At 39.5% G+C, this 22,550-nt stretch overlaps 1 protein-coding gene across 7 annotated transcripts in view; it reads left to right on the top strand.

Annotated features, from left to right (window-relative positions):
* Positions 1-12,053: 12,053 nt before the first annotated feature.
* Positions 12,054-22,550, top strand: part of dcaf17 (ddb1 and cul4 associated factor 17) — a 28,794-nt gene continuing 18,297 nt past the window's right edge. The window contains exons 1-7 of one of the 7 annotated variants that reach the window (XM_064327183.1): positions 12,054-13,324; positions 13,423-13,526; positions 13,906-13,996; positions 16,588-16,724; positions 18,766-18,844; positions 19,984-20,073; positions 20,948-21,055. In XM_064327183.1, coding sequence (XP_064183253.1) covers positions 13,127-13,324; positions 13,423-13,526; positions 13,906-13,996; positions 16,588-16,724; positions 18,766-18,844; positions 19,984-20,073; positions 20,948-21,055 — 807 coding nt within the window. In that variant the 5' untranslated portion in view covers positions 12,054-13,126. Of the gene's footprint in view, positions 13,325-13,355; positions 13,527-13,905; positions 13,997-16,587; positions 16,725-18,765; positions 18,845-19,983; positions 20,074-20,947; positions 21,056-22,550 lie in introns of those variants that run through there. The other 6 variants (XM_064327178.1, XM_064327179.1, XM_064327177.1 and 3 more) reach the window with 6 other exon arrangements.

Raw genomic sequence — 22,550 nt, 5'->3', positions numbered from 1 at the left:
GCGGTCAGGTCATCAGAGGATCGGGATTTCCTCCACTTCCTCTCTGCAGCCCACAGTGATGTTCTGCTGGAGCATAGTGACTCAGTCAGCCATGGGCAGGGGGGTGAGGAGCGTGCTGGTTTGGAGACAAGAGGACAAAGTGAGTCGAGGGACTGAGAGAGGCAGGAGCTGAGGGTGGAGGTGGCAAGATTGACTGGCAGGTTAGAGAAAGATGCAGGAGGGGGAAGTGTAGACAGAGCAGTGGAGATGAGGGAGGATTGTGACAGAGTAGGGAGATTTCTCCTGAAAGTTACTGTGGGTGAGCTATTGGATGAATTGAGGGGGAGTAAATAGGAGAGGGAGAAAGAAAGAAAGAAGTGGTCCGAGACATGGAGGGGAGTCACTGTAAGTTGGGGAATGGAGCAGCTTCTGGTGAATACAAGCTGCTCCATTCCCCAACTTACAGTGACTCCCCTCCATTGTGTCACTATTGTCTATTTATACAGGTGTGCTCACGTGACCACCATTACCTGACGAAGACCGAAATGGTTGAAACACTGTCACTGCTCATGGATTTTATTTAAATAAAAATCACTTGGGAGCATAATAGCAGTGTGCTGATAGTATTTTCTTATTTTGCATAACTAGTAAATTTATCACATGAACCATATGTATGTCCGCTGGGGATGTAAAGGAGGTGGACTAATGAGATCACCCAATGTTGGTCACATTGTCTCTGTGTTTGCCAGTTGTCCATGTGTTGAAAGCAAGGTGAGGTCAGTGAAACGTCACAACTCGTAAACTTGGGTATCATGGAACTTGCCCGAGTTTACTATTGGTATTTACCACTTGGTCGGCTGTTCGAGTGCAACTTTGTGGTAAACTCGGAAATTTGTGACTTTACAAGGACTGACCGAATACACCATAAGAGTCCCTCCAGGATTTCGCAGTTTTTTTGTGATTGTTATGATCAAAAATGCTTGATTTTGCAGCGGCTTTTCTCAAAAAACTTCACAAATTGCATCGGAATTTATGTGATTTTTTTGCGGTAAAATTGCAGGAATTTGCAAAAATTGTAAGTCCAGGAAAAAAATTGCGATTTTTTAAAACATATAGCATTTTAATCACTATTGTAGTGGCTACAAGAATAGTTTTCGTGTTTCATGCTACACAGCACTGAGTGACAGCTAGCCAAATATGCGGTCTCCAGTAGGCGGGGCACGTTGGAATGCTGTGCACCAACGTGCCCTGCCTTCAATGAATAAGAGCGAATAGCAATTTTTCTTTACTTTTATTCACAGTATGAGAAATAGGCAACGTAAAACTGACAGAGGAGTGGCCAGGGAGGTACTTGAGCTAGCAACCAGAGATGTGGAGAAAGGGATGTCAGTTTGTGGAGCTGCTTCTCCTTCAGTCAAGTCTCCCTGCGACACTATGCCAATAAGAGGAGAGACATGCAGGAGGCAGGCAGCAGACAGCTCCCTAATGTTGGCTATTCACGCCATACTCAACTCTTAAGTAAGGGTCAAGAGAGGGAGTTGAGGGACTACCTACTGACATTCCTCGGTCCCGGTTAAAAACTAAGGGCGACCGTGCCTTCTCCAATGCTGCCCCAAGGCTCTGGAATGGTCTACCATTTTCTATTAGGTCTTCTCCCCCATTGACTCTTTTAAATCCCATATTAAGACACACCTTTTCACATTGGCGTATGAGTTTTAATGCTTGATATGTGTTGTATCTTTGTGTATTGTATTTTATAGCTTTTATTGTATTTATTTATTTTATGCATATTTTTATTTTCCTTGTACAGCACTTTGGTCAACTTCTGTTGTTTTTAAATGTGCTTTATAAATAAACTGACTTGACTTGACTTGATTTACTGACAGCATCAGTCATGTATTATGGGCTAAGCCCAAAACAGGTAGCCTAATTCAGGAGTTAGTCATAGTTCATTTATTTATAAGTTAAATAAATACATTCATAAAAATCATCTCCAAATTAATCTAATAAATGAATAAATAGTTTAAATGAATATGACAATACAACTATACTGTATACAAACATTATAATAAATAACATCTAAAAGATGAATAAATAGTTTAAATGAATATGACAATACAACTATATACATACATTATAATAAATACAATTACAACAGGTAAAATGCATCATAAGTCTATAAATTTCATTTAAAAAGTAATTAACATTACAGTACATGAAATTCTTGGCAATAAATAACAATATAAATAAATGAACTAACAATATCAATATTTGTTTAGGTCAAGAAGCTGACATACCAACTTTCAAAATTTAATAAATGCAAGTATCCCCCATCTTGGGAAACTGCTGAGATGGCAGGAAAGGTCTGGTTTACCGCTTTCCTGAGAAATGCTTGTCCTGTGGGGGAAGGGCTTTCGAAGCCTGCACTGAGGGCTATAAGCACTACGTGTGCCACAATTGTGATGCCAAAAGTTAATATAATAAAACAACTATATTGATGGTATGAACGAATGAAAGAAAATGTCGCAAATTTTGTTAAGATTCTTCACACATATATTAGAACATGGCTTCACATACCACTAGATATCATTCAGTTTCAAGTGCTTGAATCACATTGTATATGCATGGTGTAACAGCATATAACAACAACAACAACCTTTTAAAAATTAAACACAATCATTTTGGATAACGCTGTTCAGTTCTTTGTCTTCTCTGCATGTTCAACACGTTTCATTATAATGGTCATCATAATTAAAATATTCACCTTTGACCTGGGTCACTGGTTTTACTGCCTTCATTGTTATATACATAATAAATACATAAAAGTCTATAAATAATACATGCAGGTGGGAAAAAACATGTTTGTATCACACAACATGTAATTGTAAGAAGATAATGTTGTTTGCATACGTTTTTAAGGTAACATACAACACTGTTACAACATGCCCCACTAATTTTCACATCTGCCACTTTCGGCAAAACTGTAGTCTACATCAACTCTAGTTTTGATGTCTATTTGTAGCTAACAGACATATGTATACATGTATAGCAAAAATAGTAATAAAACCCTAATCATTTTTAAACAAGCTTAATTCAAAAAGTGTTCCAACGTGCCCCGCTCTCCCCTACATAGTTTTTTATATGCGTTAATGCATAGGCTATGTACGGCTCTTTATATGGCTCTGGATTTAGTTTAATGCAGAGAAATCGCGGAAATTTTGCTAAATTGCAAGCCCCCACAGATATTGCAGAGTTTGGTTGAATTTGCATTAATTATTGCAATCGTAAGATCACGATTACCTGGAGGGACTAATAAGAACCGGTTTGCTTTTCCACGGGCTAGAGAGCCATGTCATTACGTCACTGTATACGTCTGTATACGTCTCCGCTTTCCCAGCAATATCGTTACCTATTGAAATGTATGTCCTGTAAAAATACAGATAATAAACTGTCTAAATGCAAAAAAACAACCTCATACATGTACATTTAGTTATATTATTACAGCCTTATTTAATATATCAACTTTAAGACAAGCAACATGCTAGGAATTATCTCATCGCGACCCATTAAATCCAATGGCGCAGACGTTGCTTCATAATTTCAAACTGCTTTCCTAATGGCTATTTTGCGTCCTTCGACTTGGGTTACAACAGTGAATATGTAGCCTATGGATTCCTAGACGTGCTGATAGCGACCACCCTTTCTTATATTAACCTCAAATATGCAAGACAGGACACTTAAACAGTATGCTAGCAAATTTATGTCAAGTTCCATTCATTTATATGGGGTGGTCGATACACATCCCCTTAGCAACCAAACGCTAATGCTAGACCACCTCTGACTTATTTGCGAAAGTACTGAAAAAATAACTACTTGAAGATAACAAGGACATTTTTTTCTACATAACTAGGTACAGGTTGTTACCGATATTTCGCCTATTTCATATATATTTACAAATCAGTTTACGTTTTACTGTCTGCCGAACAAAGGTGGTCAATAATAGATGCTCTCACTCTACCTGGAGGTCACAAAGTTTTAGTTGATCTTGGTTGGTCACCATAATCCCGCCCCCAGCCCCTGACATAAGCGGTTCTTGGTTCTAGACCAGCCAAGTGTTGGTGCCGCTTTGGAACCAGTTTTCCTGGCCGAGAGCCGGTTCTTTTGCTGTCGAAACGTGAAGAACTGGTTCAAGATTAGGCACCGGCTCCGAACCGGCCCTCGAAATGCCTTGGTGGAAAAAGGGGTATGACTCCCACTCCTGGCAGTAATTACACAGCCTCAATTGATGTTTACCCATTATTTTCAATGTGCCATGCAGTGCCATATGCCCCAACCTCATCCTGGATATCATGGATTCCTCCTTCCTATCCCTTCCAAACAACCCCCCCATCTCCACCTGTCTCTGCATTGCATAAAGGTGTTGACCCCTGCTCTCCTTGTCCCACTCGTCCTGCCACCTTATCTTTACTGCAGCTTATGTGCCTTTTGCTTCCTCCCAACTCAATTGGACTGTCCTCCCAAGTACTTGTTTAGCTTAATAGTCAGCCCCCTCATTCCCTCAACCCCTACCCAGAGAACCTTTACCCATACCCCAATCCCACTGAACTCTGAGAAGGGAGTGCATTACCTCATACACCACATCCTGCCTGCTGTTTGAATGGAAAGTTTGCAGAGATATCAACGTTGAAACTCCCTGTGGCAGATGGGAAGAAACATCGGAAGGAACCAGGCTCAAGGGGGAAACCCATCCTCCACTGGTCGGCTCAGGGTGCCGACTGGTGACCAACATGTCAGTCAGTTTTACAGAGTTTATGATGTGGCTCAGATGATGGGCGGGGCCTGGTGGCAGAGGTGGGGAGCAGCAGGTGGCGACAGATGTGGGCAGGGTGAAGGCAATGACGAAAGAGGGGCTGGATCGCAGTGGTGGGGGAGACCAGACGACTCTCAAAGCACTCTCGAAGATTGGGGCAAGAGCCTTGCCGGCAGCGTGGGGAAGAGGGTAGAAACGGCGTGTGTGTGCACATGTGTGTGTGTGTGTGTGCGTGTTTGTGAGAGTGAGTGAACTTGTGTGTACATCTGCATGTGTGTGCACGCATGCATGAGTTTGTACATGTATGCATGTGTGTGTGTGTGTGTGCATGCATCCATGTGGGTGTGTACATGTGATTGTGTGAGTGCGTGCATGTGGACATGCGTGCGTGTGTGAGGGTGTGTATATATTTATGGGTGCTATGTTTATTCAATACGAATATAACATATCCAGGCCCATTTTAACTGAAATTACTGGCTCATTTTATGTAACGCAAAAATGGGCCAGTAACTAAAAATTATCAGCATTATATCTACACTTGTAGCAGCCTTTAATACAAGAAAGGCCAGAGCCAACAACATTGGGTTTTTGGATGTTAAAATTACAATGACTCAAACACTGCAAATTCAAGAGGATATTCCCCTTCTTCTGCGACTCTTCTGAATTATTTAGACTAAAATAACTACATTTTTAGAATTCAAAGAAATCAACGCATGAAAGAAATAACAAGTGACAAGAGTAGAGCATTCCCAGTGAGCACAAGCCGGAATATAGAAGGAATATAGATCTCTATTACATTTAGTTTAGGTATCCACTGTACATGCTCTGGTGTAAAATAGCCCCATAGGCAAACGTGGCAGCCTCCAGAAACTGGCTTCATGCGTCGTTAAGCAGCTCCCATAGGAATCCATAGAACTGGTAAGCAGAAGCTGTCTTCAGTTCTTTTATGTCTCGATGGTTAACTCAAACAAATGAACGTACGATGAGAGCAGAATTCCAAGTGAGCACAGGTATAAATATAAATGAAATCTAAATGTTTGATATGAAGTTGTGAAACTTGGAACGTATATTGACAGTTAGATCAAGATTCTAGTCATAAAGATTTACCTCACTTTTGAGTCAGAGAGGTTCCTAAGTTGATGGCATGGCCCAACATCTCAGTTGGAACATATATATGCAAAGCACATTTCACCTTCATAGTGTCTGTGCTTAGCAGTTTTTGAGATGCTACATAGACCCCAAGAATTGTTGCTTGCAACTATTTTTATTATTTTTCTCTGCTAGAAGGAAGCAAAGCCCATAAATCACAGAGCCCTGAAACTTGGCAGTTATGTTCCTATACCCACCCACTATTCAGGTGACTGCAAATGGCACCTATTGGTCTGATGGTGGTACTGTAACACAACAATTTACATTTTGGCCCATAACTCCTGAACTGTGTAGTCAACAATAAAAATTCTTCTTTCCTCAGATTCCTTGGCTCATGCCGAACAAAATATATACACCAGTTATCCACCCAAATTTTCCGCCATTTTTTTTTTTCAAAAGCTTTTAAATTGCTTCTATTGCACGAAATTTGGCATTTTGGATTAACTCACATACCTTTATACAGGCATTTTTTTATCACTTCTGTCAAAATATGGCTGAATTATGAGGCAAGGAAATTGCAGTAGACGAATAATTCCTAAATTGTTTGACATAAAGTTATGAAACTTGTTAAGTACATTGACAGTTACATGAGGACATGATGGAGCTAGAGATCTCCAAATATAAAAAATATTTAACAATTCATAAAAAATCACTGTTCCTTGCTTGCTACAATGTCAAACACCCTCATTTGGAACATAGTACCGTGCTTATTGGGTCAACACCATCTTGAATTGGCCACCAATATAATTAGCCATAATATTTACTCATTGATTACTTTTCAGAGAAATTCCTTAACCGCTTGACTGATTCTTATGCAACTTAGAATATTGCTAGAGGGTGTCACTCTATTAATAAATTCCATATTTTTTGGCAATCGGCCACATGGTGGAGCTATAGCTGTCAGTTGAAATTGCAATAATGAAACAATCATAACTCCTGCACTCTTTGACCAAGACTTGAAAACAATGTCAGATAGATGCCCCTTCTCACAAAAACAAATTTGCTTCAAGGAACCATTAGACCACCCACCATATTGTATTTTCTGCCATTTTGAATTCACAAGCCTTTAGAAACGTATTACTTTTCTAGTGGTTAAGTCAATATGTTGTCAGAAAATAGCCAAATGATGAGCCAATGAATTTGCAGTGGGTGTGGTTTCTCACAGAAATACTAATTCCAAAACTGTTTGGCATAAAATTATGAGACTTGGTATGTCCACTGACAGTTAGATATTTTTGTGTACTATGCATACTATGCTATGAGGGCGTTTTTCTGTTCAGTAATATATGCCTATGGCAGGGCTAGGCCTATCCATTCCTATCAACCAGAATGTCTGGCATTTGTACTGTTTGTCTGTTTGGTACATTTCAGAAGGTACATTTTAATTCAATTAATCTGTCAAAACACTTCACAAGAAAATGGAATGGATAACTTCGGAGTAGAAATTGGTGTCTCAGCAAATGTATTCCAGCATGAATCTCCTGAAGATTTCCAGGCTTCAACAGAATGCTCTGTGAAGAGAAATGATCCTCAGGTCCTTCATCTATGCACCATTATCCACACCGAACAATGAATAAACAGCTTATTGCCCATACCAAAGACATTTGACAGATTTAAACGAAACCCTTGGTGGTTACAGATTTAATACATTCAGCTTCATTATCCCCTCAAAAAGAAATTCCAATTCTGCTATGAAGCTAACCATCTTACTTGCATCTATAGTGCCATCTTGTTTACAGAACAACAGTACATTAAAGTGGCAATCTCAAAGATTTTCATTAAAATAAATGTCTGTTAAGTCACTATATACCGCTGAATTAGGTAACACAATGGTGTTATAGTTACCGTGGTCCAGGAGCCAACTGACTGACGTCACACACAGGCGACACTGTTTGGAAGTTGGGAAGTGAGGTCCAAAAACACACCTGCGATTACCGCTTCTAGCCATTGATACCGCCAAAGAGAACGAAACAGAAATCTTCGAGATTGCCACTTTAATGGCGAAACCTTACTAGTCTTAAATTAGCGTTTTGACTAGTCATAAATGAATTACAGATATCTATAATGTGAATCTGGCCAGGCTATCAAATGTTAATGGCTTACCTTCTCCTCACGTTGCCACAACGTCCTTGCACCGTCAAAAATGACCGGTAGAAGACGTCACCAATCGCCACGACATGTAGAGGTCCTTCCACTGAACTGTTAATTGGGTCTTTCACTTGTCATGTCGTGGAGAAAGTCGCTGGAACGAAAATGCGACCGTCCAGCGACTGTAACGCTTTGGTTTGCAGCTTGCAGGTTAGCTCGTTGTCGCTGACCATGAAAGACGCAGGGCAAACAGACTGTGGCGGTACTAGAAGATGCAGCTTTATTAAATGCAGCGAGGACCATATCATGCCTGGCCTCTACGGCACACTAACCTTTTCATATATGAACTAGATTAATAAAACAACAAAATGGACAAAGAGAGCTTTATCGCGTTACCGATAAAAGAAAAATTTAAGCCGCAAGCAGCGTTGAAAGGGGTCCAAGCATTGGCACTATCGCGCCCCCTGTGGAATAATTTTAAAATGGCTTTGTGCTCATGATCATATAACTTCACCCAACATATCTACTGAATATCATGATGATTGTATAAAATATTGATGACTTATGGCCAAAGTTGTGCTAAGACATGCTGTCTGATGACTTAGTTGCGTCACCATGGATGTGTCCTGGCCGCTTCCCGTAAAGGCCTTTACTATGTCGTAACACTTAGATGGCCCGGCGTGTATGTACAGCTGCAGTGTTTCTACGCTGCAACTAAAAAAGGCGTCACACTAGTGTTGTCACGATACCAAAAATTTGACTTTGATACTGATACCAGGTTCAGTAACACGATACTCAATACTGAAACAATACTTGAAACTTAAACCATGCTGATTCGATACTCGGTACCTAACGATACTGAAATTACCTTAGATCAGAAACGTAATGTCCACAAGGGTTGACCTCATTTTCGAATTCATGGTTTATTAACAACCTGGTTTATTAACAACCTTTAAGTTGAAGCCTCTTCGACATATTAATAAGCATAGGCCTGTAGTGTTACAACACTAAACAATAGAAAAATATATTAAATATATTTCAAAAATTAAACAGTTGTAAACTAAATAATCTTTAAAACAGGTCTTTCACCTTTAAATAGATTTAAAAACAGCATATTTTAATAACAATACAGCATCTATCTATAATAAAATATTTCCAAATTGGAACACCTATTGCTACTGAAGTGAACTGAGTCAAAGCTTGCGCTGTATCAAGGAGCTGAGTGCACAAGCGCAAGTCAGCTCACTTGGCAACCTTAGTTGATTCTGAAGATTCTGACAAATTACACTTTTCATCCTCTCAATCAGTAATGCGGAAGACAATTTTCCCTGGCTTTTACATTTAACTCAAAACTACCGAACGTCGGAATATTCTAATACCGAACCGTTTCTTTTTTTTTCTTTTCTTTTTTTTAAGTGCCGAGAAAGTGCTGAAGTTTTGGTATACCGTCAGACTACGTCAGACACATATTCCAATCCATTGCTCAGTTTAGCAGAGAATGCACATTTCAGAGCGCCACAGAGACAGACAGAATAATAACACATGAATGCACATTTCAAATAATAAATACGACATTGAGAAAAAACGGAAAAAAGACGTAATATCAACTCACGAACTGCGTGCTGCGAGCAAAGTAGCCTACCGTTTTATTTATTTAGACATTGGCAGATAAGAAAAATTTTGGTTAGGCTGACCTATAAAACGCTATTCCAAAAGCAAAATCAGACATGTTATACATCGTTAGAAAGCTTATACTCTCACCTACTGAATAAATGAATTGTAAATCAAGCCAAATTGTACGAAAAAGGGCGACAACGCCGTAAGCAACAGGTGTGGAATTACGCACAGCTATTATTGAAGATAGCCGAGCCAGGCGTGACAGATGCGCATATATTTCGCAAACGGATTGTCCAAGACAATATATGGCCACTCATTCGCAAAAGGGACATCTCTACGCGTAAAACCAATGGTAAGATTGTATATTTATTCAATGTTTAGTCCCAGATATTGACTGTAGAATGACATGGTATAATTTTTTTTTTTTAAGTTAGTCTCGCTTATTTCGTCATTCAGTGAGCAGAGTTTTCACTGCTGTATTAGCATATTTTAGGGCTAATGTCGGGTTTAGCTTGTTGCTACGGAATATTGCATTACATTACATTACAGGCATTTGGCAGATGCTCTTATCCAGAGCGACGTACAACAAAATGTATAACCATATCCAAGAACAAGTGTGTCGAAAACCCTAGAGGGCAGCAGCCTACCGTTCTAAGTGCAGGGAACAACCGTATGGTTCAACTTGGACCCTGTAGGTTAAACTGATTAACACTAACACAAACAAGAACAGCAACAACGCAGTCTATGCAAAAATACAAGCAATAGTTAAGACGAGTTAAGTCACCTACGAAACAACTACCTAGTTACAACCCTAAGCTTACAGTCAATTTAGAGATTCAATTAAGAATACGATTTCTCTCAGCATAATGACGGATTTAAAGACTAAAGAAACTCACCCGATATTGTCTTCAAATGGACCGTATTATTTATTTAGACATTGGCAGACTACAGCATAAATTGCGTCTTTTGTTTATATTCAATATTAGTAATTGCAGCGAGAAACTGCAGCTGTAGGTCGTTATGTTATGGCAGCAACGGAACGAAGCGGACGATATATGTATTAGGCTTCCGTCATTGTTTCATTATACCAGCGTGTTTTCGCGCGTTTGCACAGAAACGCAGTACCTATAAATAAAATGGTTTAGCTATTTCTCAGCATAATGACAGATTCAAAGACTAAACGAACTCACCCGATACTGTCTTCAAATGGATGCAGGCTCAAGAACTATCTTCCATTGCTTCCGCGACGCTCAGACCCTCCCCTCACTGCTAAAAACTAGACCTACGGTGTCGGATTACTTGCGTCGTCACAGATGTCGCTTGCCGTAAAGAAGTTTACTAGATGTCGTAACCGTTTAGATTTGGAGCTCCAGCTCTTCCGCACCCCACCTAATAAAAAAGTCCAAATTTGGTTAGTCTACAACTTATGGTTGCTGACCCTCAGACATTTTAGCGGAGAAAGCATCCACGCCCTAAGGAAAAAGTTAAAATGACAGGCAAACAATATGGCAGACATAGGTGGTCCCAAAAGCGAGGTTGTAGAGCACATTCAGATGCATCGGTCGATGAAGTTTTGTGTTGATCTAAAGCATGGTGTGGGAGTTATGGCCTTTTATGCAAAACCCTTTGTTATAGCGCCACCATCTGGCCGACATAGGTGAGGGTTAGGGTTTTTAGTGCCTGAGTAGTGGGGGGCCATAGGAACCCATCTGCCAAATTTGGTTGCTCTAGGACTTATGGTTGCTGAGCTTCAGACACTTTTAGTGGAGAAAAATAAGAATAAGAATAATAATAATAATAATCCGAACAGATACAATAGGGTTCCACCAGCTTCGCTGCTTGGACCCCTAATAATCCTAACAAATACAATAGGGTTCCACCAGCTTCGTTGCTTGGACCCCTAATAATAATAATCCTAACAAATACAATAGGGTTCCACCAGCTTCGCTGCTTGGACCCCTAATAATCCTAACAGATACAATAGGGTTCCACCAGCTTCGCTGCTTGGACCCCTAATAATAATCCTAACAAATACAATAGGGTTCTACCAGCTTCGCTGCTTGGACCCCTAACAATAATAATCCTAACAGATACAATAGGGTTCCACCAGCTTCGCTGCTTGGACCCCTAATAATCCTAACAAATACAATAGGGTTCCACCAACTTCGCTGCTTGGACCCCTAATAATAATCCTAACAGATACAATAGGGTTCCACCAGCTTCGCTGCTTGGACCCCTAATAATCCTAACAGATACAATAGGGTTCTACCAGCTTCGCTGCTTGGACCCCTAATAATCCGAACAGATACAATAGGGTTCCACCAGCTTCGCTGCTTGGACCCCTAATAATAATCCTAACAGATACAATAGGGTTCCACCAGCTTCGCTGCTTGGACCCCTACTAATCCTAACAGATACAATAGGGTTCCACCAGCTTCGCTGCTTGGACCCCTAATAAGAGCACGGAATAGTTCGATCTGACAACGACCAACTTCTGAAATTCTCTACTCTGGCCGAGAGAGTCTGCGCATGCGTCCTAGCCTGGCTCCCTTATATGTTCTTAATGTAACAGTACACCCGTTACACGACGTAGTCACGACATATTTTGGCCAGTTGAAAATCTTACATTTATAAAAGTTCGCTGTCGCTCGCATAATCTAGTTTTAAATTACAATTGATCTATGGTTAAAAATAGTCTCAGTATGCTTTCTGTCATGGATAGCAACCCACCTACTCTATTCGTTTCAAAAGATTTGTTTAAAGAAAGTCGTAGCATTCTATGATTAGATGAGAGCCAACACAGCACTGCTAATATTTACACCAAACTGCTTAGCTAGTGTTGATGTGATGTAAAGCAAGTGTCCTTTATCATCAGTTTTAGCTGTTGATAATGATTTATTTAGCAAAATAGCATATTCTTCCCCAAGGTTGCGTGCGCACACCAATAGTGACGTTGTTGTGAAAGCCAGGTCAGTGGTTCCAGTCAGCGTAGCACAGACACAGAAGTGCTTCCGGTTAAGGATGCTGAAGAAGTCAAACTTTTTAAGAACTAAAACTCTATGAAGATCTACCAAGAAAGCGACTAGACTGTCACGGTTTAAGGTTTAACGGATAGAGTGATAACTTAGAGAATGGTCATAAATACATTACGGTTGACAAGAAACGACATTTCTAGCTAAAATATTTCTATTGGCTAATTACTATCTGATTCTCAGCAGTCAAGTTTGCTCGAGTGTCTATATTGCTGTACTGGGTGACTATGTAAAATATTTCGGCTGTTAATGTAACAGCCCATAAATGTATCTGGCTAGCTAGCGAAATGTTACAATAACTTGTATGGTTGCAGTCCACTTCGTTGTGTCAGCCATCTATTTGGAAATATAAGGTTAGCTAACGATATATTTTTGGCTTGCTACACGTCGATATCATCTCCTTGCTGAGTATAACCGTGCTATACTTGCAAGCGTCGGCTTTTAGTTCGCAATGGAGTGTAGTTCATCAATGAGCTTTGTACAGCCACCGCAAAAATCAGTTGACCTTGTGCGCCCTCATGCTAAGTCACGACCAACAAGAAAAAATGTCAGTATGTCAATAATCTCTAGACGATATGGTATTTTCTCCAAAGATGCTGGAACATTGCTCAGAAAAAATATGAAAATTCTTCGACAAATTGTTCTTCAGGTATTTGTACAATAGCTAGACTCGTACTCGTTTTCTTCCTTCCATGGGTAAAATTTGTTGATGCCAATTGAAATGGAGTGCACTGTCTTTCCTTATAGGACACCACGGATTTCACAAAGGTCTGGGCAATGCATTCAAAGTCCCCAATCGCATATGAAAGTGGAAGAATTTACTTTGAAAACTACCGGTGTTGCTACAGTAGGTAATGTGATTTGACCACATATCTTTGCCAATATACTGTACAGAGCACTGCTCTTAGAGTATGAATTCTGCCTGTTTGAGAGAAGGTTTGAATCTTAAGCAATCTGCCCGGCGGTGAGTACATGTTTGAAGTGCAGTAGTCAACAGGGCTGTAGCAGTTGTCAAAGGTCTGTGCTGATACACCTTGACGGACAGCAGGTTGTTGTTAGCATTAGGGCAATTTTATTTTCTGTCTTTAGAGGTTTTTGGCCAACGAAAACATTTCACTTAAAACATCGTTTTTTTTGTGATTAATTGTATTATTAATCTTGCACATTATCTGCATATAAATACACATGATTTTGTCTTCCACACCTCATGTTTTTTTTTTGTACTTATAGTTGTCCTTCTAAGCCACAATTCCTTTATGAATTACCAAAACGCACCAAGGCGGAAAAGTTAGAAGATGCATTATTGTGTCAATGTCCGCTTGTAAGTAAATTCTGACATCTTTTCACTTTCCTTACAGTGTCTTGCTAAATATTGACTCCCTTCAACAACTTGCATATATGTGACGGGTGCTGGAGAAAAGGTCCGCAAGTCGCAAATCTTGAAATCGCGCTAGGAGGCAAAAAAGGTTTTTTTAATTTTTTTTTTACTGTTTTCCTTTTTTTCATATTACGAAAGTTAAAGTGTTGAAGAAGTCACTCAGTAGAATAAACAACATTTTTAGGGTCACTAAATACTTATAATTTGTCAGCAAAGTCGGCTTGTTTTAGTGATTCTTACAGCCTGGTTTTGGAGGCGTGATGGGGGTGCAGTTTAATTAGCATGTTTGATTTCGTTGGCTTTTGTTACTTTGTTTCGGTCAAGCCACCGCCCATAAATAAAGCCGTGTGGTAGTAGCCTATGTTTGTTTACTGTGTGAGGTTGCTAAAATGGCGGACGCTCAATCAGTAGGTGAGAGTATAAGCTTTCTAACGATGTATAACATGTCTAATTTTGCTTTTGGAATAGCGTTTTATAGGTTAGTGTAACCGAACATTTTCTTACCATGGCATTCACTCTATATGGTAGCATTAAAAGAAGTTGCACCTAACGAAACGTTGTCAACGATTTTTCGTAATACCTTGGAAAACACCATTATTATTGAGGACTTCTGGGCATAGCTAAGCCATATGTTTGCTGATATACCTATCTGACATCGTTTTCTGGAGCAAAACAGAAGCGGATATAACTGTCATTGATTTACTGTCTCTGTCTCCATCTACTGAACATAGATAAGATTTCATCATTGCTATGTAAGTATTACTGCTCAAAATATTTCGGTTATTACGTTATTTTAGAAATTGAGTGTCTTTAAATAGGTTAGTGGTATTATGTAATGTGGATATTTCACACTGTAATGTAAGCGTTAGTTAGTAGTGTAATGGTTTTTGTGACGCATACAACAGTGATGAGGAGAGTGTTGAAACATTGCCAAAACGTGGTGGACGGCTGAAAAACGTTTTTTATATCGTCCCATTCCCATACAAGAAAACATAGGAGTGTACAGAGTATAGAAATAGGCTACATACAAGAGTTAATTATTACACAGTTAGGTACTGTGCAGCATTCTGTGACTATATGTTTGCATTATGTTTAAATTATATCTATGTTTCATCTTAAACCTTCATAAGGTGCTCATATGCTTTACAATGGACAAAAAGCATTATATTCCTTTTTGGAGAGATTTTGGATTTGTTTCTGGACCCTTAGCTATTTTAGACCAGTGTTAATAATTTAGACATTGTGGGTAGATTTGGAGATGCTGGGTACACTGCTTAGTTTTTGCTTCATAGATCTTTAGTAGTTCTACATATCCACCCTTAGATTTTGGTCAAGAAGTTTTTTGATCCAGGACATGTATACTTTAACCCGCAATCTCCCAGTATTTCATTGCGAACTAAAAAAGGAGCAAATTCATTTTAGATTTTTTGCCTTGACCATTGCATTTGTGGCACTTTATTTCTTACAAAATTATGAATATAAAGTAATCTAAGCTAGTATTATAAATGGTACAAATGTATTGCTTCATTTAAGACATTTTTCTAGTCTCTGTGGTATTCACATCTGGAGTTATAAAGCTTTAAATAGGGTAACCCCTAAATGGGCAAGGATTTACAGGTCCTCTAGTGGGGGAGTGGTTGGGGTGGAGTTAACTAGCTATTCCCACCCATTATCTCCCTGTGAGAAGTGTGAAAAGTTCAAGATCTTTCAAGGGGATTTTCTCTGCTACTTGATTTTAGGAGTACCAACATTCAATAAGCATATCTTCTTCAACTATTTTCAGATTTCAATGTATGACACATCATTTGAAAGCTTATAATCTGCACTTTCGTAATCTGTAAAAAACTGAAAAATGACCTTGCCCTACTTGCGGACCAAAACACCAGCACCTGTCACATATGGTTTTGTATATTTTTCCTTTTGAATGTACTTAATCATTTTGTTTTGATCATGTGGAGTATGTCATTTCGGTCAAAAGTGATTCCTATTAAAAAGTGTCATGTTTTTGGATTTTGAGACTGCTTTAGTAAGGCATAGTATTTGTGAAAATATAAATATTTGGGAAGGTATGCCAGTCTCTGCAATACAATTTTGCACCAGCACTTTCTGAGATGGTGGTGTGCTTGAAGGGATTTGTTGCCTTTTAATATACTATATCTATTCCCTCCCACCATTGAGACTACAAGTATGTTACAAAGTGGACCTGATCCGGTTGGGTTACAGGAATTTAAGTTCAGTACCTGCCAACAGGGGAAAGTTTCTGCCCCATGTTATCCACTCACAAGCTTTCCACATGAAAGAATTCCTCATGTATCAGGAAACCTATAGGAGTAAATTCAGATTCTGAATTGAGTCCTGGAGTTGCTGTTTTGTTTGTACTGAAAGCTACATGGCAGTACTGTGGTATACCAGAAACCATACCAAGGAGCCATGATGTTTATAGGAAGTTTAAAAAAAAAATTAAAAAAAAGGATCGTAAAATTATGATGTTTATATATTTCTGGATTTTTATATTATTTTGTTTGTCTTTATAGAGTGAAGCGCTATCTAAACCCTCTGACCAAAACCCCTGTCTGCTTGCACTGGCTGCCGATAACTGGTTATATCGCTTCTCAATAAAGACGGGAGAGCAATTGCAGAAAGTCTATCTCTCTCCACATCATAAATTTAGGTAATTTGTCTTAAATTCAATTTAGCTACATCTTTTTTGTGTGTGTGCTTTTTGCTGTCTGGATGTACAATGTAAGCAACTAGTTACTGAACCGTCTTTTTTTTTTTTTTAGTTCAGTGTGAGATATTATTTTTCATGCAAGTATAGTAACTGCTTGATGGCCCTTGATAGAAGTGTGTGCCCTGCCAACTGGATGCGATTACAGTATTTTTACTGTGTTGGAATAACAGACTCATGTTACTATCCAAAATCATTGGGGCTAGTACAACACCCATCCATGGAGCTGGAGTCACAGGTTAAAGTATTGATGTGTGAGTACTAATGGAACTATTGGCATGTTATGGTGGTTGACATGATATCCTGAATTTGTTTTTGGAACTGTAAAATCTAACCTTTCTAAACCTGAAAATGTCTACTCTGTGGCATTTGAACCAGTACATTGTACAAGGCATGTGCCATTTATTTTCTTTCGCAACTTCGGTTTAATTATTCATAGTTCTTAGATGTCAGATGCAGGCAGGTGACAAATTAAAGGAAAAACCAACATAGTGTCGTAGCAAGGTATTGGGCCACCACGAGCTGCCAGAACATCTTCAATGCACCTTAGAGTCTCTGGAAGTCTACTGGAGGGATGGAACTCCATTCTTCCAAATCCATTTTGATGATGATGGTGGTGGAGAGCACTGTCTATCACTTGGGTCCGAAATCTGCCATAGATGTTTAATTGGGTTTAGATCTAGTGACTGCGACATCTCATATGGTTCACATCATTTTCATACTCCTCAAACCATTCAGTGACCCCTCATGCCCTGTGGATGGGGGCATTGTCTTCCTGGAAGAGCCCGCTACCACATGTTTCATTATAGGATAAAGATGATCCTTCAGAATAACGTTTATTGATTTGCAGTGACTTTTTCCTCTAAGGGGACAAGTAGACCCAAACCATGCCAGAAAAATGCCCCCCACAGCATAACAGAGCCACTGGACCTGCTCACTGTAGAGGTCATGCATTCAGTCCTGTACCATTCTTTTGGTGTATGCCACACTTGCAGTCGCCCACTTGTCGAGAATATGGTGAGGAATGACTCATCTGACTATCACTTTTTCCCACATTTGTAGACTAGTGTCTATGCACCACCGATCTCTCAAATATGCATTTGTCTTTGTAATGAGGGGTTTATGCACTGCAACCGTACTGTAATATCCCTCTTTATGTAGTTGTCGCTGTTCTTGCTGTCACCGTCTGATCATGCCATGACATTCTAAGTCACCTGAGGAATAGTTGCTCTTCTGTTTTTCCTTACATATCGCAGTAATCCACGAGCATCACAGTCATCAAATGTGCGTTTTTGACCATAATTTCCGATCCTATTTGCTTTCCCATAGATCTAAAAGCACATGTCATTTTAGTCATTGTTCCTATCGAAACACTAGCCAGTTGAGCAGTCTTTGTGACTGAAGCTCCTGCCATCCATGCCCCAATAATGAACCCTCTTTCAAAGTCACTTAGATGTTTTCCTCTTGCCATCTTGATCCAAAATCCAGGTCAACTGGGCATGCTCAGCATTTTTATTCATGCCACAGAGTGTGATAGGATGTTAATGGCTTAATTGTATCATACAGTACACCTGTATGGAACCATCTGCATTCGTTATATTTCTTCACTCATTTATTCAGGGTTTTCCTTTAATATGTCACCCGTCTGTAGCAGAGCATTACTGCACATAGTGAATTAGGTTATCTTTGAAAATCTCTTACTCTGCAGCTCACACAGGACATGCGAGCCAGCATGAGTTTAGGGTTAAAAGTTTAAAGTGTTTTGTAATATTGTTCCACAGGGTGCCAGTGATCTTTTCAACCTCCATTTATGTCAACAACAAATCTTGACTGTTCAAGCAGAGCAAAGCAAGCAAAACTGAGAACTCTTGACTTGTGGCAAAGTTAAACTTTCCATTAAAGTTTCCTTGTTTAAAACACAACATGGTATGTTTAAAAAACAAAAAATTGAGGTTTTGGGTTTTAAACAGTTTTTTTTTAACAGGTACCTTGGTTGGGATGTCTCTCAGGAAACATTCTACATCAAATCTGTCCAGAATAAACAGACACCCCTGGTAAGACAGGTAAGTGCAATCAGAAGACAGTAGAGATCTGAAATTTGACTAGCACCTGGGGGGACAAATTTGGATCATTTTGAAAATTAAATGAATTAATCATGATGCTTTGGAACCTCACTGTGAGGTATGACTTCTGGATTCTGCCAATGCTGACCATGGTCCGCTGCCCCATAGGGCCCTGTGTAATTGGCCATAATGTCTCCCAGGCAGCGAGGGATTCAGTGGGTGGAATGAAGTGGTTCCTCACTGACCCAGCCAGAAATTATAAAATGAAAGGATAAGGCAGTTACTTCTTGCACTCCAATTTTATTCAGTAATAAGACCTATTTTTAAAAACGTGCTTTCAGGCTTATGTAAATACTTTAACTACAGCCCTGTTTTGTTCAGTGTCTATTTTATGTTGCTTAATTTATGTATACTTTCATGGTGTACAAGTTTAGCTTTGTCTGCCATGGAAGTAAAGGGCTTTTTGCATTACTAGGATTAAGATTTAATTAAAATAATCATGAAGTTATTTTATGGAATATGTATTAAATTGTTTTAGTAAGCCAATCAGTTATGGTGTTTGCACCCAGTTAGTAAAGTCAAAAAGTGATAACGATTGAGAAGCTTATTAAGGTACACATTCACACACTCCCCAGATTTTCAGATGAAAGCATGATCTCTGCTGTTTAGTCACTGTTGCAGGATAGTTGATTGCTCCTTTGAGATGTCAGAACTTGGAGACACATTTGTTCATGAAAATTTGTGGGGCAAAAGTATTAACAGAATCCACATATTTTGTGATTGTTAAAGATTGGATAAAAAACACTGTAATGTTTTTGAATCTCTGTACACTCAAAACATGTCTCCAAGGGTCATAATGACATTTTTTGGTGAAATTAGTTTTTATTGATTTTTGTATGCTATGAGACATTACCCCACAAATATCTCTATTCTTCCGACTTCTCAATCCTGCTCAACCTGACAATGACAGCAATAGTTGGTTGATTTTATTGTCCAATTCACAGACCCAAAGCATATATAAAATCAAAAATGTTTGAACTTTGTTTTGAATGCACCTGGTAAGAACAGTTGTGTGGGAGACAAAAGCAAATGATAAGTAGAATAGATAGTGACTAAATTTGTATTCTTTGTTCACAAAGGCAGGTGTTGATCAGAGCACTCTTCTGTACCTGGCAGTGTTTAAGGTTGTACCATTGGAGCTTGTGGGTGTTTTGGAGATCAGCAGAAGGGTAGGTGTGCTTCCATTGGCTGAGATTTTCTTGAGCCCCTTTTCTACTGTTGTGCCATATCGTATCATACCACGTCATGAAACCGTGATCATGAGTTTTGGATGCGTTTCCATTACTGGCAGAAGAATACCGTGAATAGTTCTCGGAGTTAAATTTTGCTACCATTCCAGAGAGGTAGCAAAAAAATGTGCCAGGAACTACTGGGTGGAGCTAGCAGTCCTGTACATCGTTGATTGGTCAAATTCAGACTTCCTGTGAATCTGAGTAAACCAGACACCATTTTTTAAAGACCCAGCTACAAGTTAGGTGACAAATTTGAAATTGAAATTAATTTAGGACAACCTTACCAAACAAAACTACAAATATGACTTGATCACGAGTAGCCTGAGTAAGCTTTTATTTGCATCATATATTTATATGATATGGTCAATAATGTTAGGGATGTCACAAAAACAAACTTTGTATTCAAAGAAATATAGCTAAATAGGTGGGTCTGTCTTTGGGTCTCTGGTGTTTTAAAGTTTTGCTTTACGGATATACAAGAATTTGTTTTGTGCAAGGTGTCACAGCAATCATTTATTCAGACATTGTGCTATGGCTGGTTAAAGTATTCCAATTAAAACATGTAATGGCATACCCGTATTTTTGTTACATTTTGTTTCTAATACTTAACGTTACTGAATCACAATCGTAAATGATAGTGGGGAGGAAAAAAAAAAAACTTAAAACATTTCTACTGTTACTGCCGAGGTTCCCAATAGTTCTGGGGATGGATGGTTCGTGAACTGTTTTGTGCAATGGAAAATGGGCTTAGATCTCTTTAGGTGCTGGCATAAACTGTTCCTTAATAATACTTTGCTATGTGCATTTGTAGGTGTTTGGGAGCTCTGTTGTGGATGTGATTCTGTCACAAGGGGTCTTGGCAGTTTCTTACAGTTCTAAGGTGGTGAAGCTGTACAGTTTTGAAAACATTGTACAAAAGGTAAGGAATCTGCAAGAGGTGGTTACATACTGATTCTTGAAATATCTCACCAGTTTTTTGTTGGACTTATGATTTGCATAATTTTTATGCCTCCACGACGGCACAGTTGTGGCCAGCGGCATTATGTTTTCAGGTTGTCCGTCCATCTGTCCATCCCATTCTCGTGAACGTGATATCTCAGGAACGCCTTGAAGGAATTTCTTCAAATTTGGCACAAACGTCCACTTGGACTCAAGGATGAACTGATTAGATTTTGGTGGTCAAAGTTCAAGGTCACTGTGACCTCACAAAACATGTTTTTGACCATAACTCAAATACACACTCGTCCTCCTCTCCGCCACTGCCTCCACACTGTCCAGTTCCAACCTGATCACCTAGCTGGTCTTCCTTAACAGCTTGTTGAGACTGCTGACCTCCAAGCCTTGATACCACCACCCCAGCACATCACCGCAAAAAACAGAGCACTGGCTACTGGTTGGCGGAGGCATACAACCGCAAGGCAGTATTTCTAGTTGAAGTTAGTAATGCGCATTTGTGGAAGACACAATGGCTGCTAGGAGGATCCCAATTAATGGGGCCCTGACTGATTGTGAATTTGCAGTGGTAGAGCACTGTTAGCTTTCTCCTGTCTGAGAGCGTGGGCTCTAAGTGGGTTAAGTCAGCTTAAGGTTTTTCAAGTTACTGCAGGTGCCTGTTCAACCAGCAGTTGTCACAGATGCATGTTGAGACACTGTCATCCAGTCTAGGGCAAGGCGATATATTTCTCAATGATAATTATCAAATGCAGTAACGGTCTTTGCCACCATATGGTGTCACCTTTTTCCCCCTTCTTTTTCTCTTTAATTATCCCTGAGGCAGTAGTAAACAACCATGCTCCAGTTCACATGAAATACTTCCGGAAAAAAACAATGACTGCAAACTATTGGATGTTGATAAAACAGCCACACATGGAAGCTGCACAGTTTTACTGCTGATTGGCTGTATCATGATCACTGACTAGATAACAGTGGTGAGGTTTTTTCTAGAAGCTTTTCACATGCTCTCTGAAGTTTGATTTACTGCTACATCAGGTATAATTAAAGAGAAAAAGACTAATGGAAAGGCATTACACCACTCGGTGGCAATGACCGTTAGTGCTTCGAGAATCATCATGGCAGTATATTGCCCAGCCCTAATCTAGTCTGAATGAATCCCTCCCTTTCGTGAGCAACATTAGATCCCAGTGTGAATATCAGCCACAGTTGACACTGGCATGGTCCGGATTTAAATACCCTACTGTGGGGCTCGTACATACACAAACAAAAACCGTGCCTTAACCACTTTGTGCAATCCCCCTTGTGGTCGGCACGCTGGCGTGTCTACATTGCTCAACTCAGACATTCATTGCTCCTGCAACCAAACTATGAGTTGAAAAGAGAAACTGTGTTCTAGTTTCATTAGTAGACGATACACGACAACTATGCCGAATACAGATTTTTGTAGTGACACCACCATA

Source organism: Anguilla rostrata, chromosome 3 (genome assembly GCF_018555375.3).
Source record: "Anguilla rostrata isolate EN2019 chromosome 3, ASM1855537v3, whole genome shotgun sequence".
Lineage (NCBI taxonomy): Eukaryota > Metazoa > Chordata > Actinopteri > Anguilliformes > Anguillidae > Anguilla > Anguilla rostrata.
The sequence above is the reverse complement of the archived record's forward strand: the minus strand, read 5'-3'. Positions and strand labels throughout refer to the sequence as shown.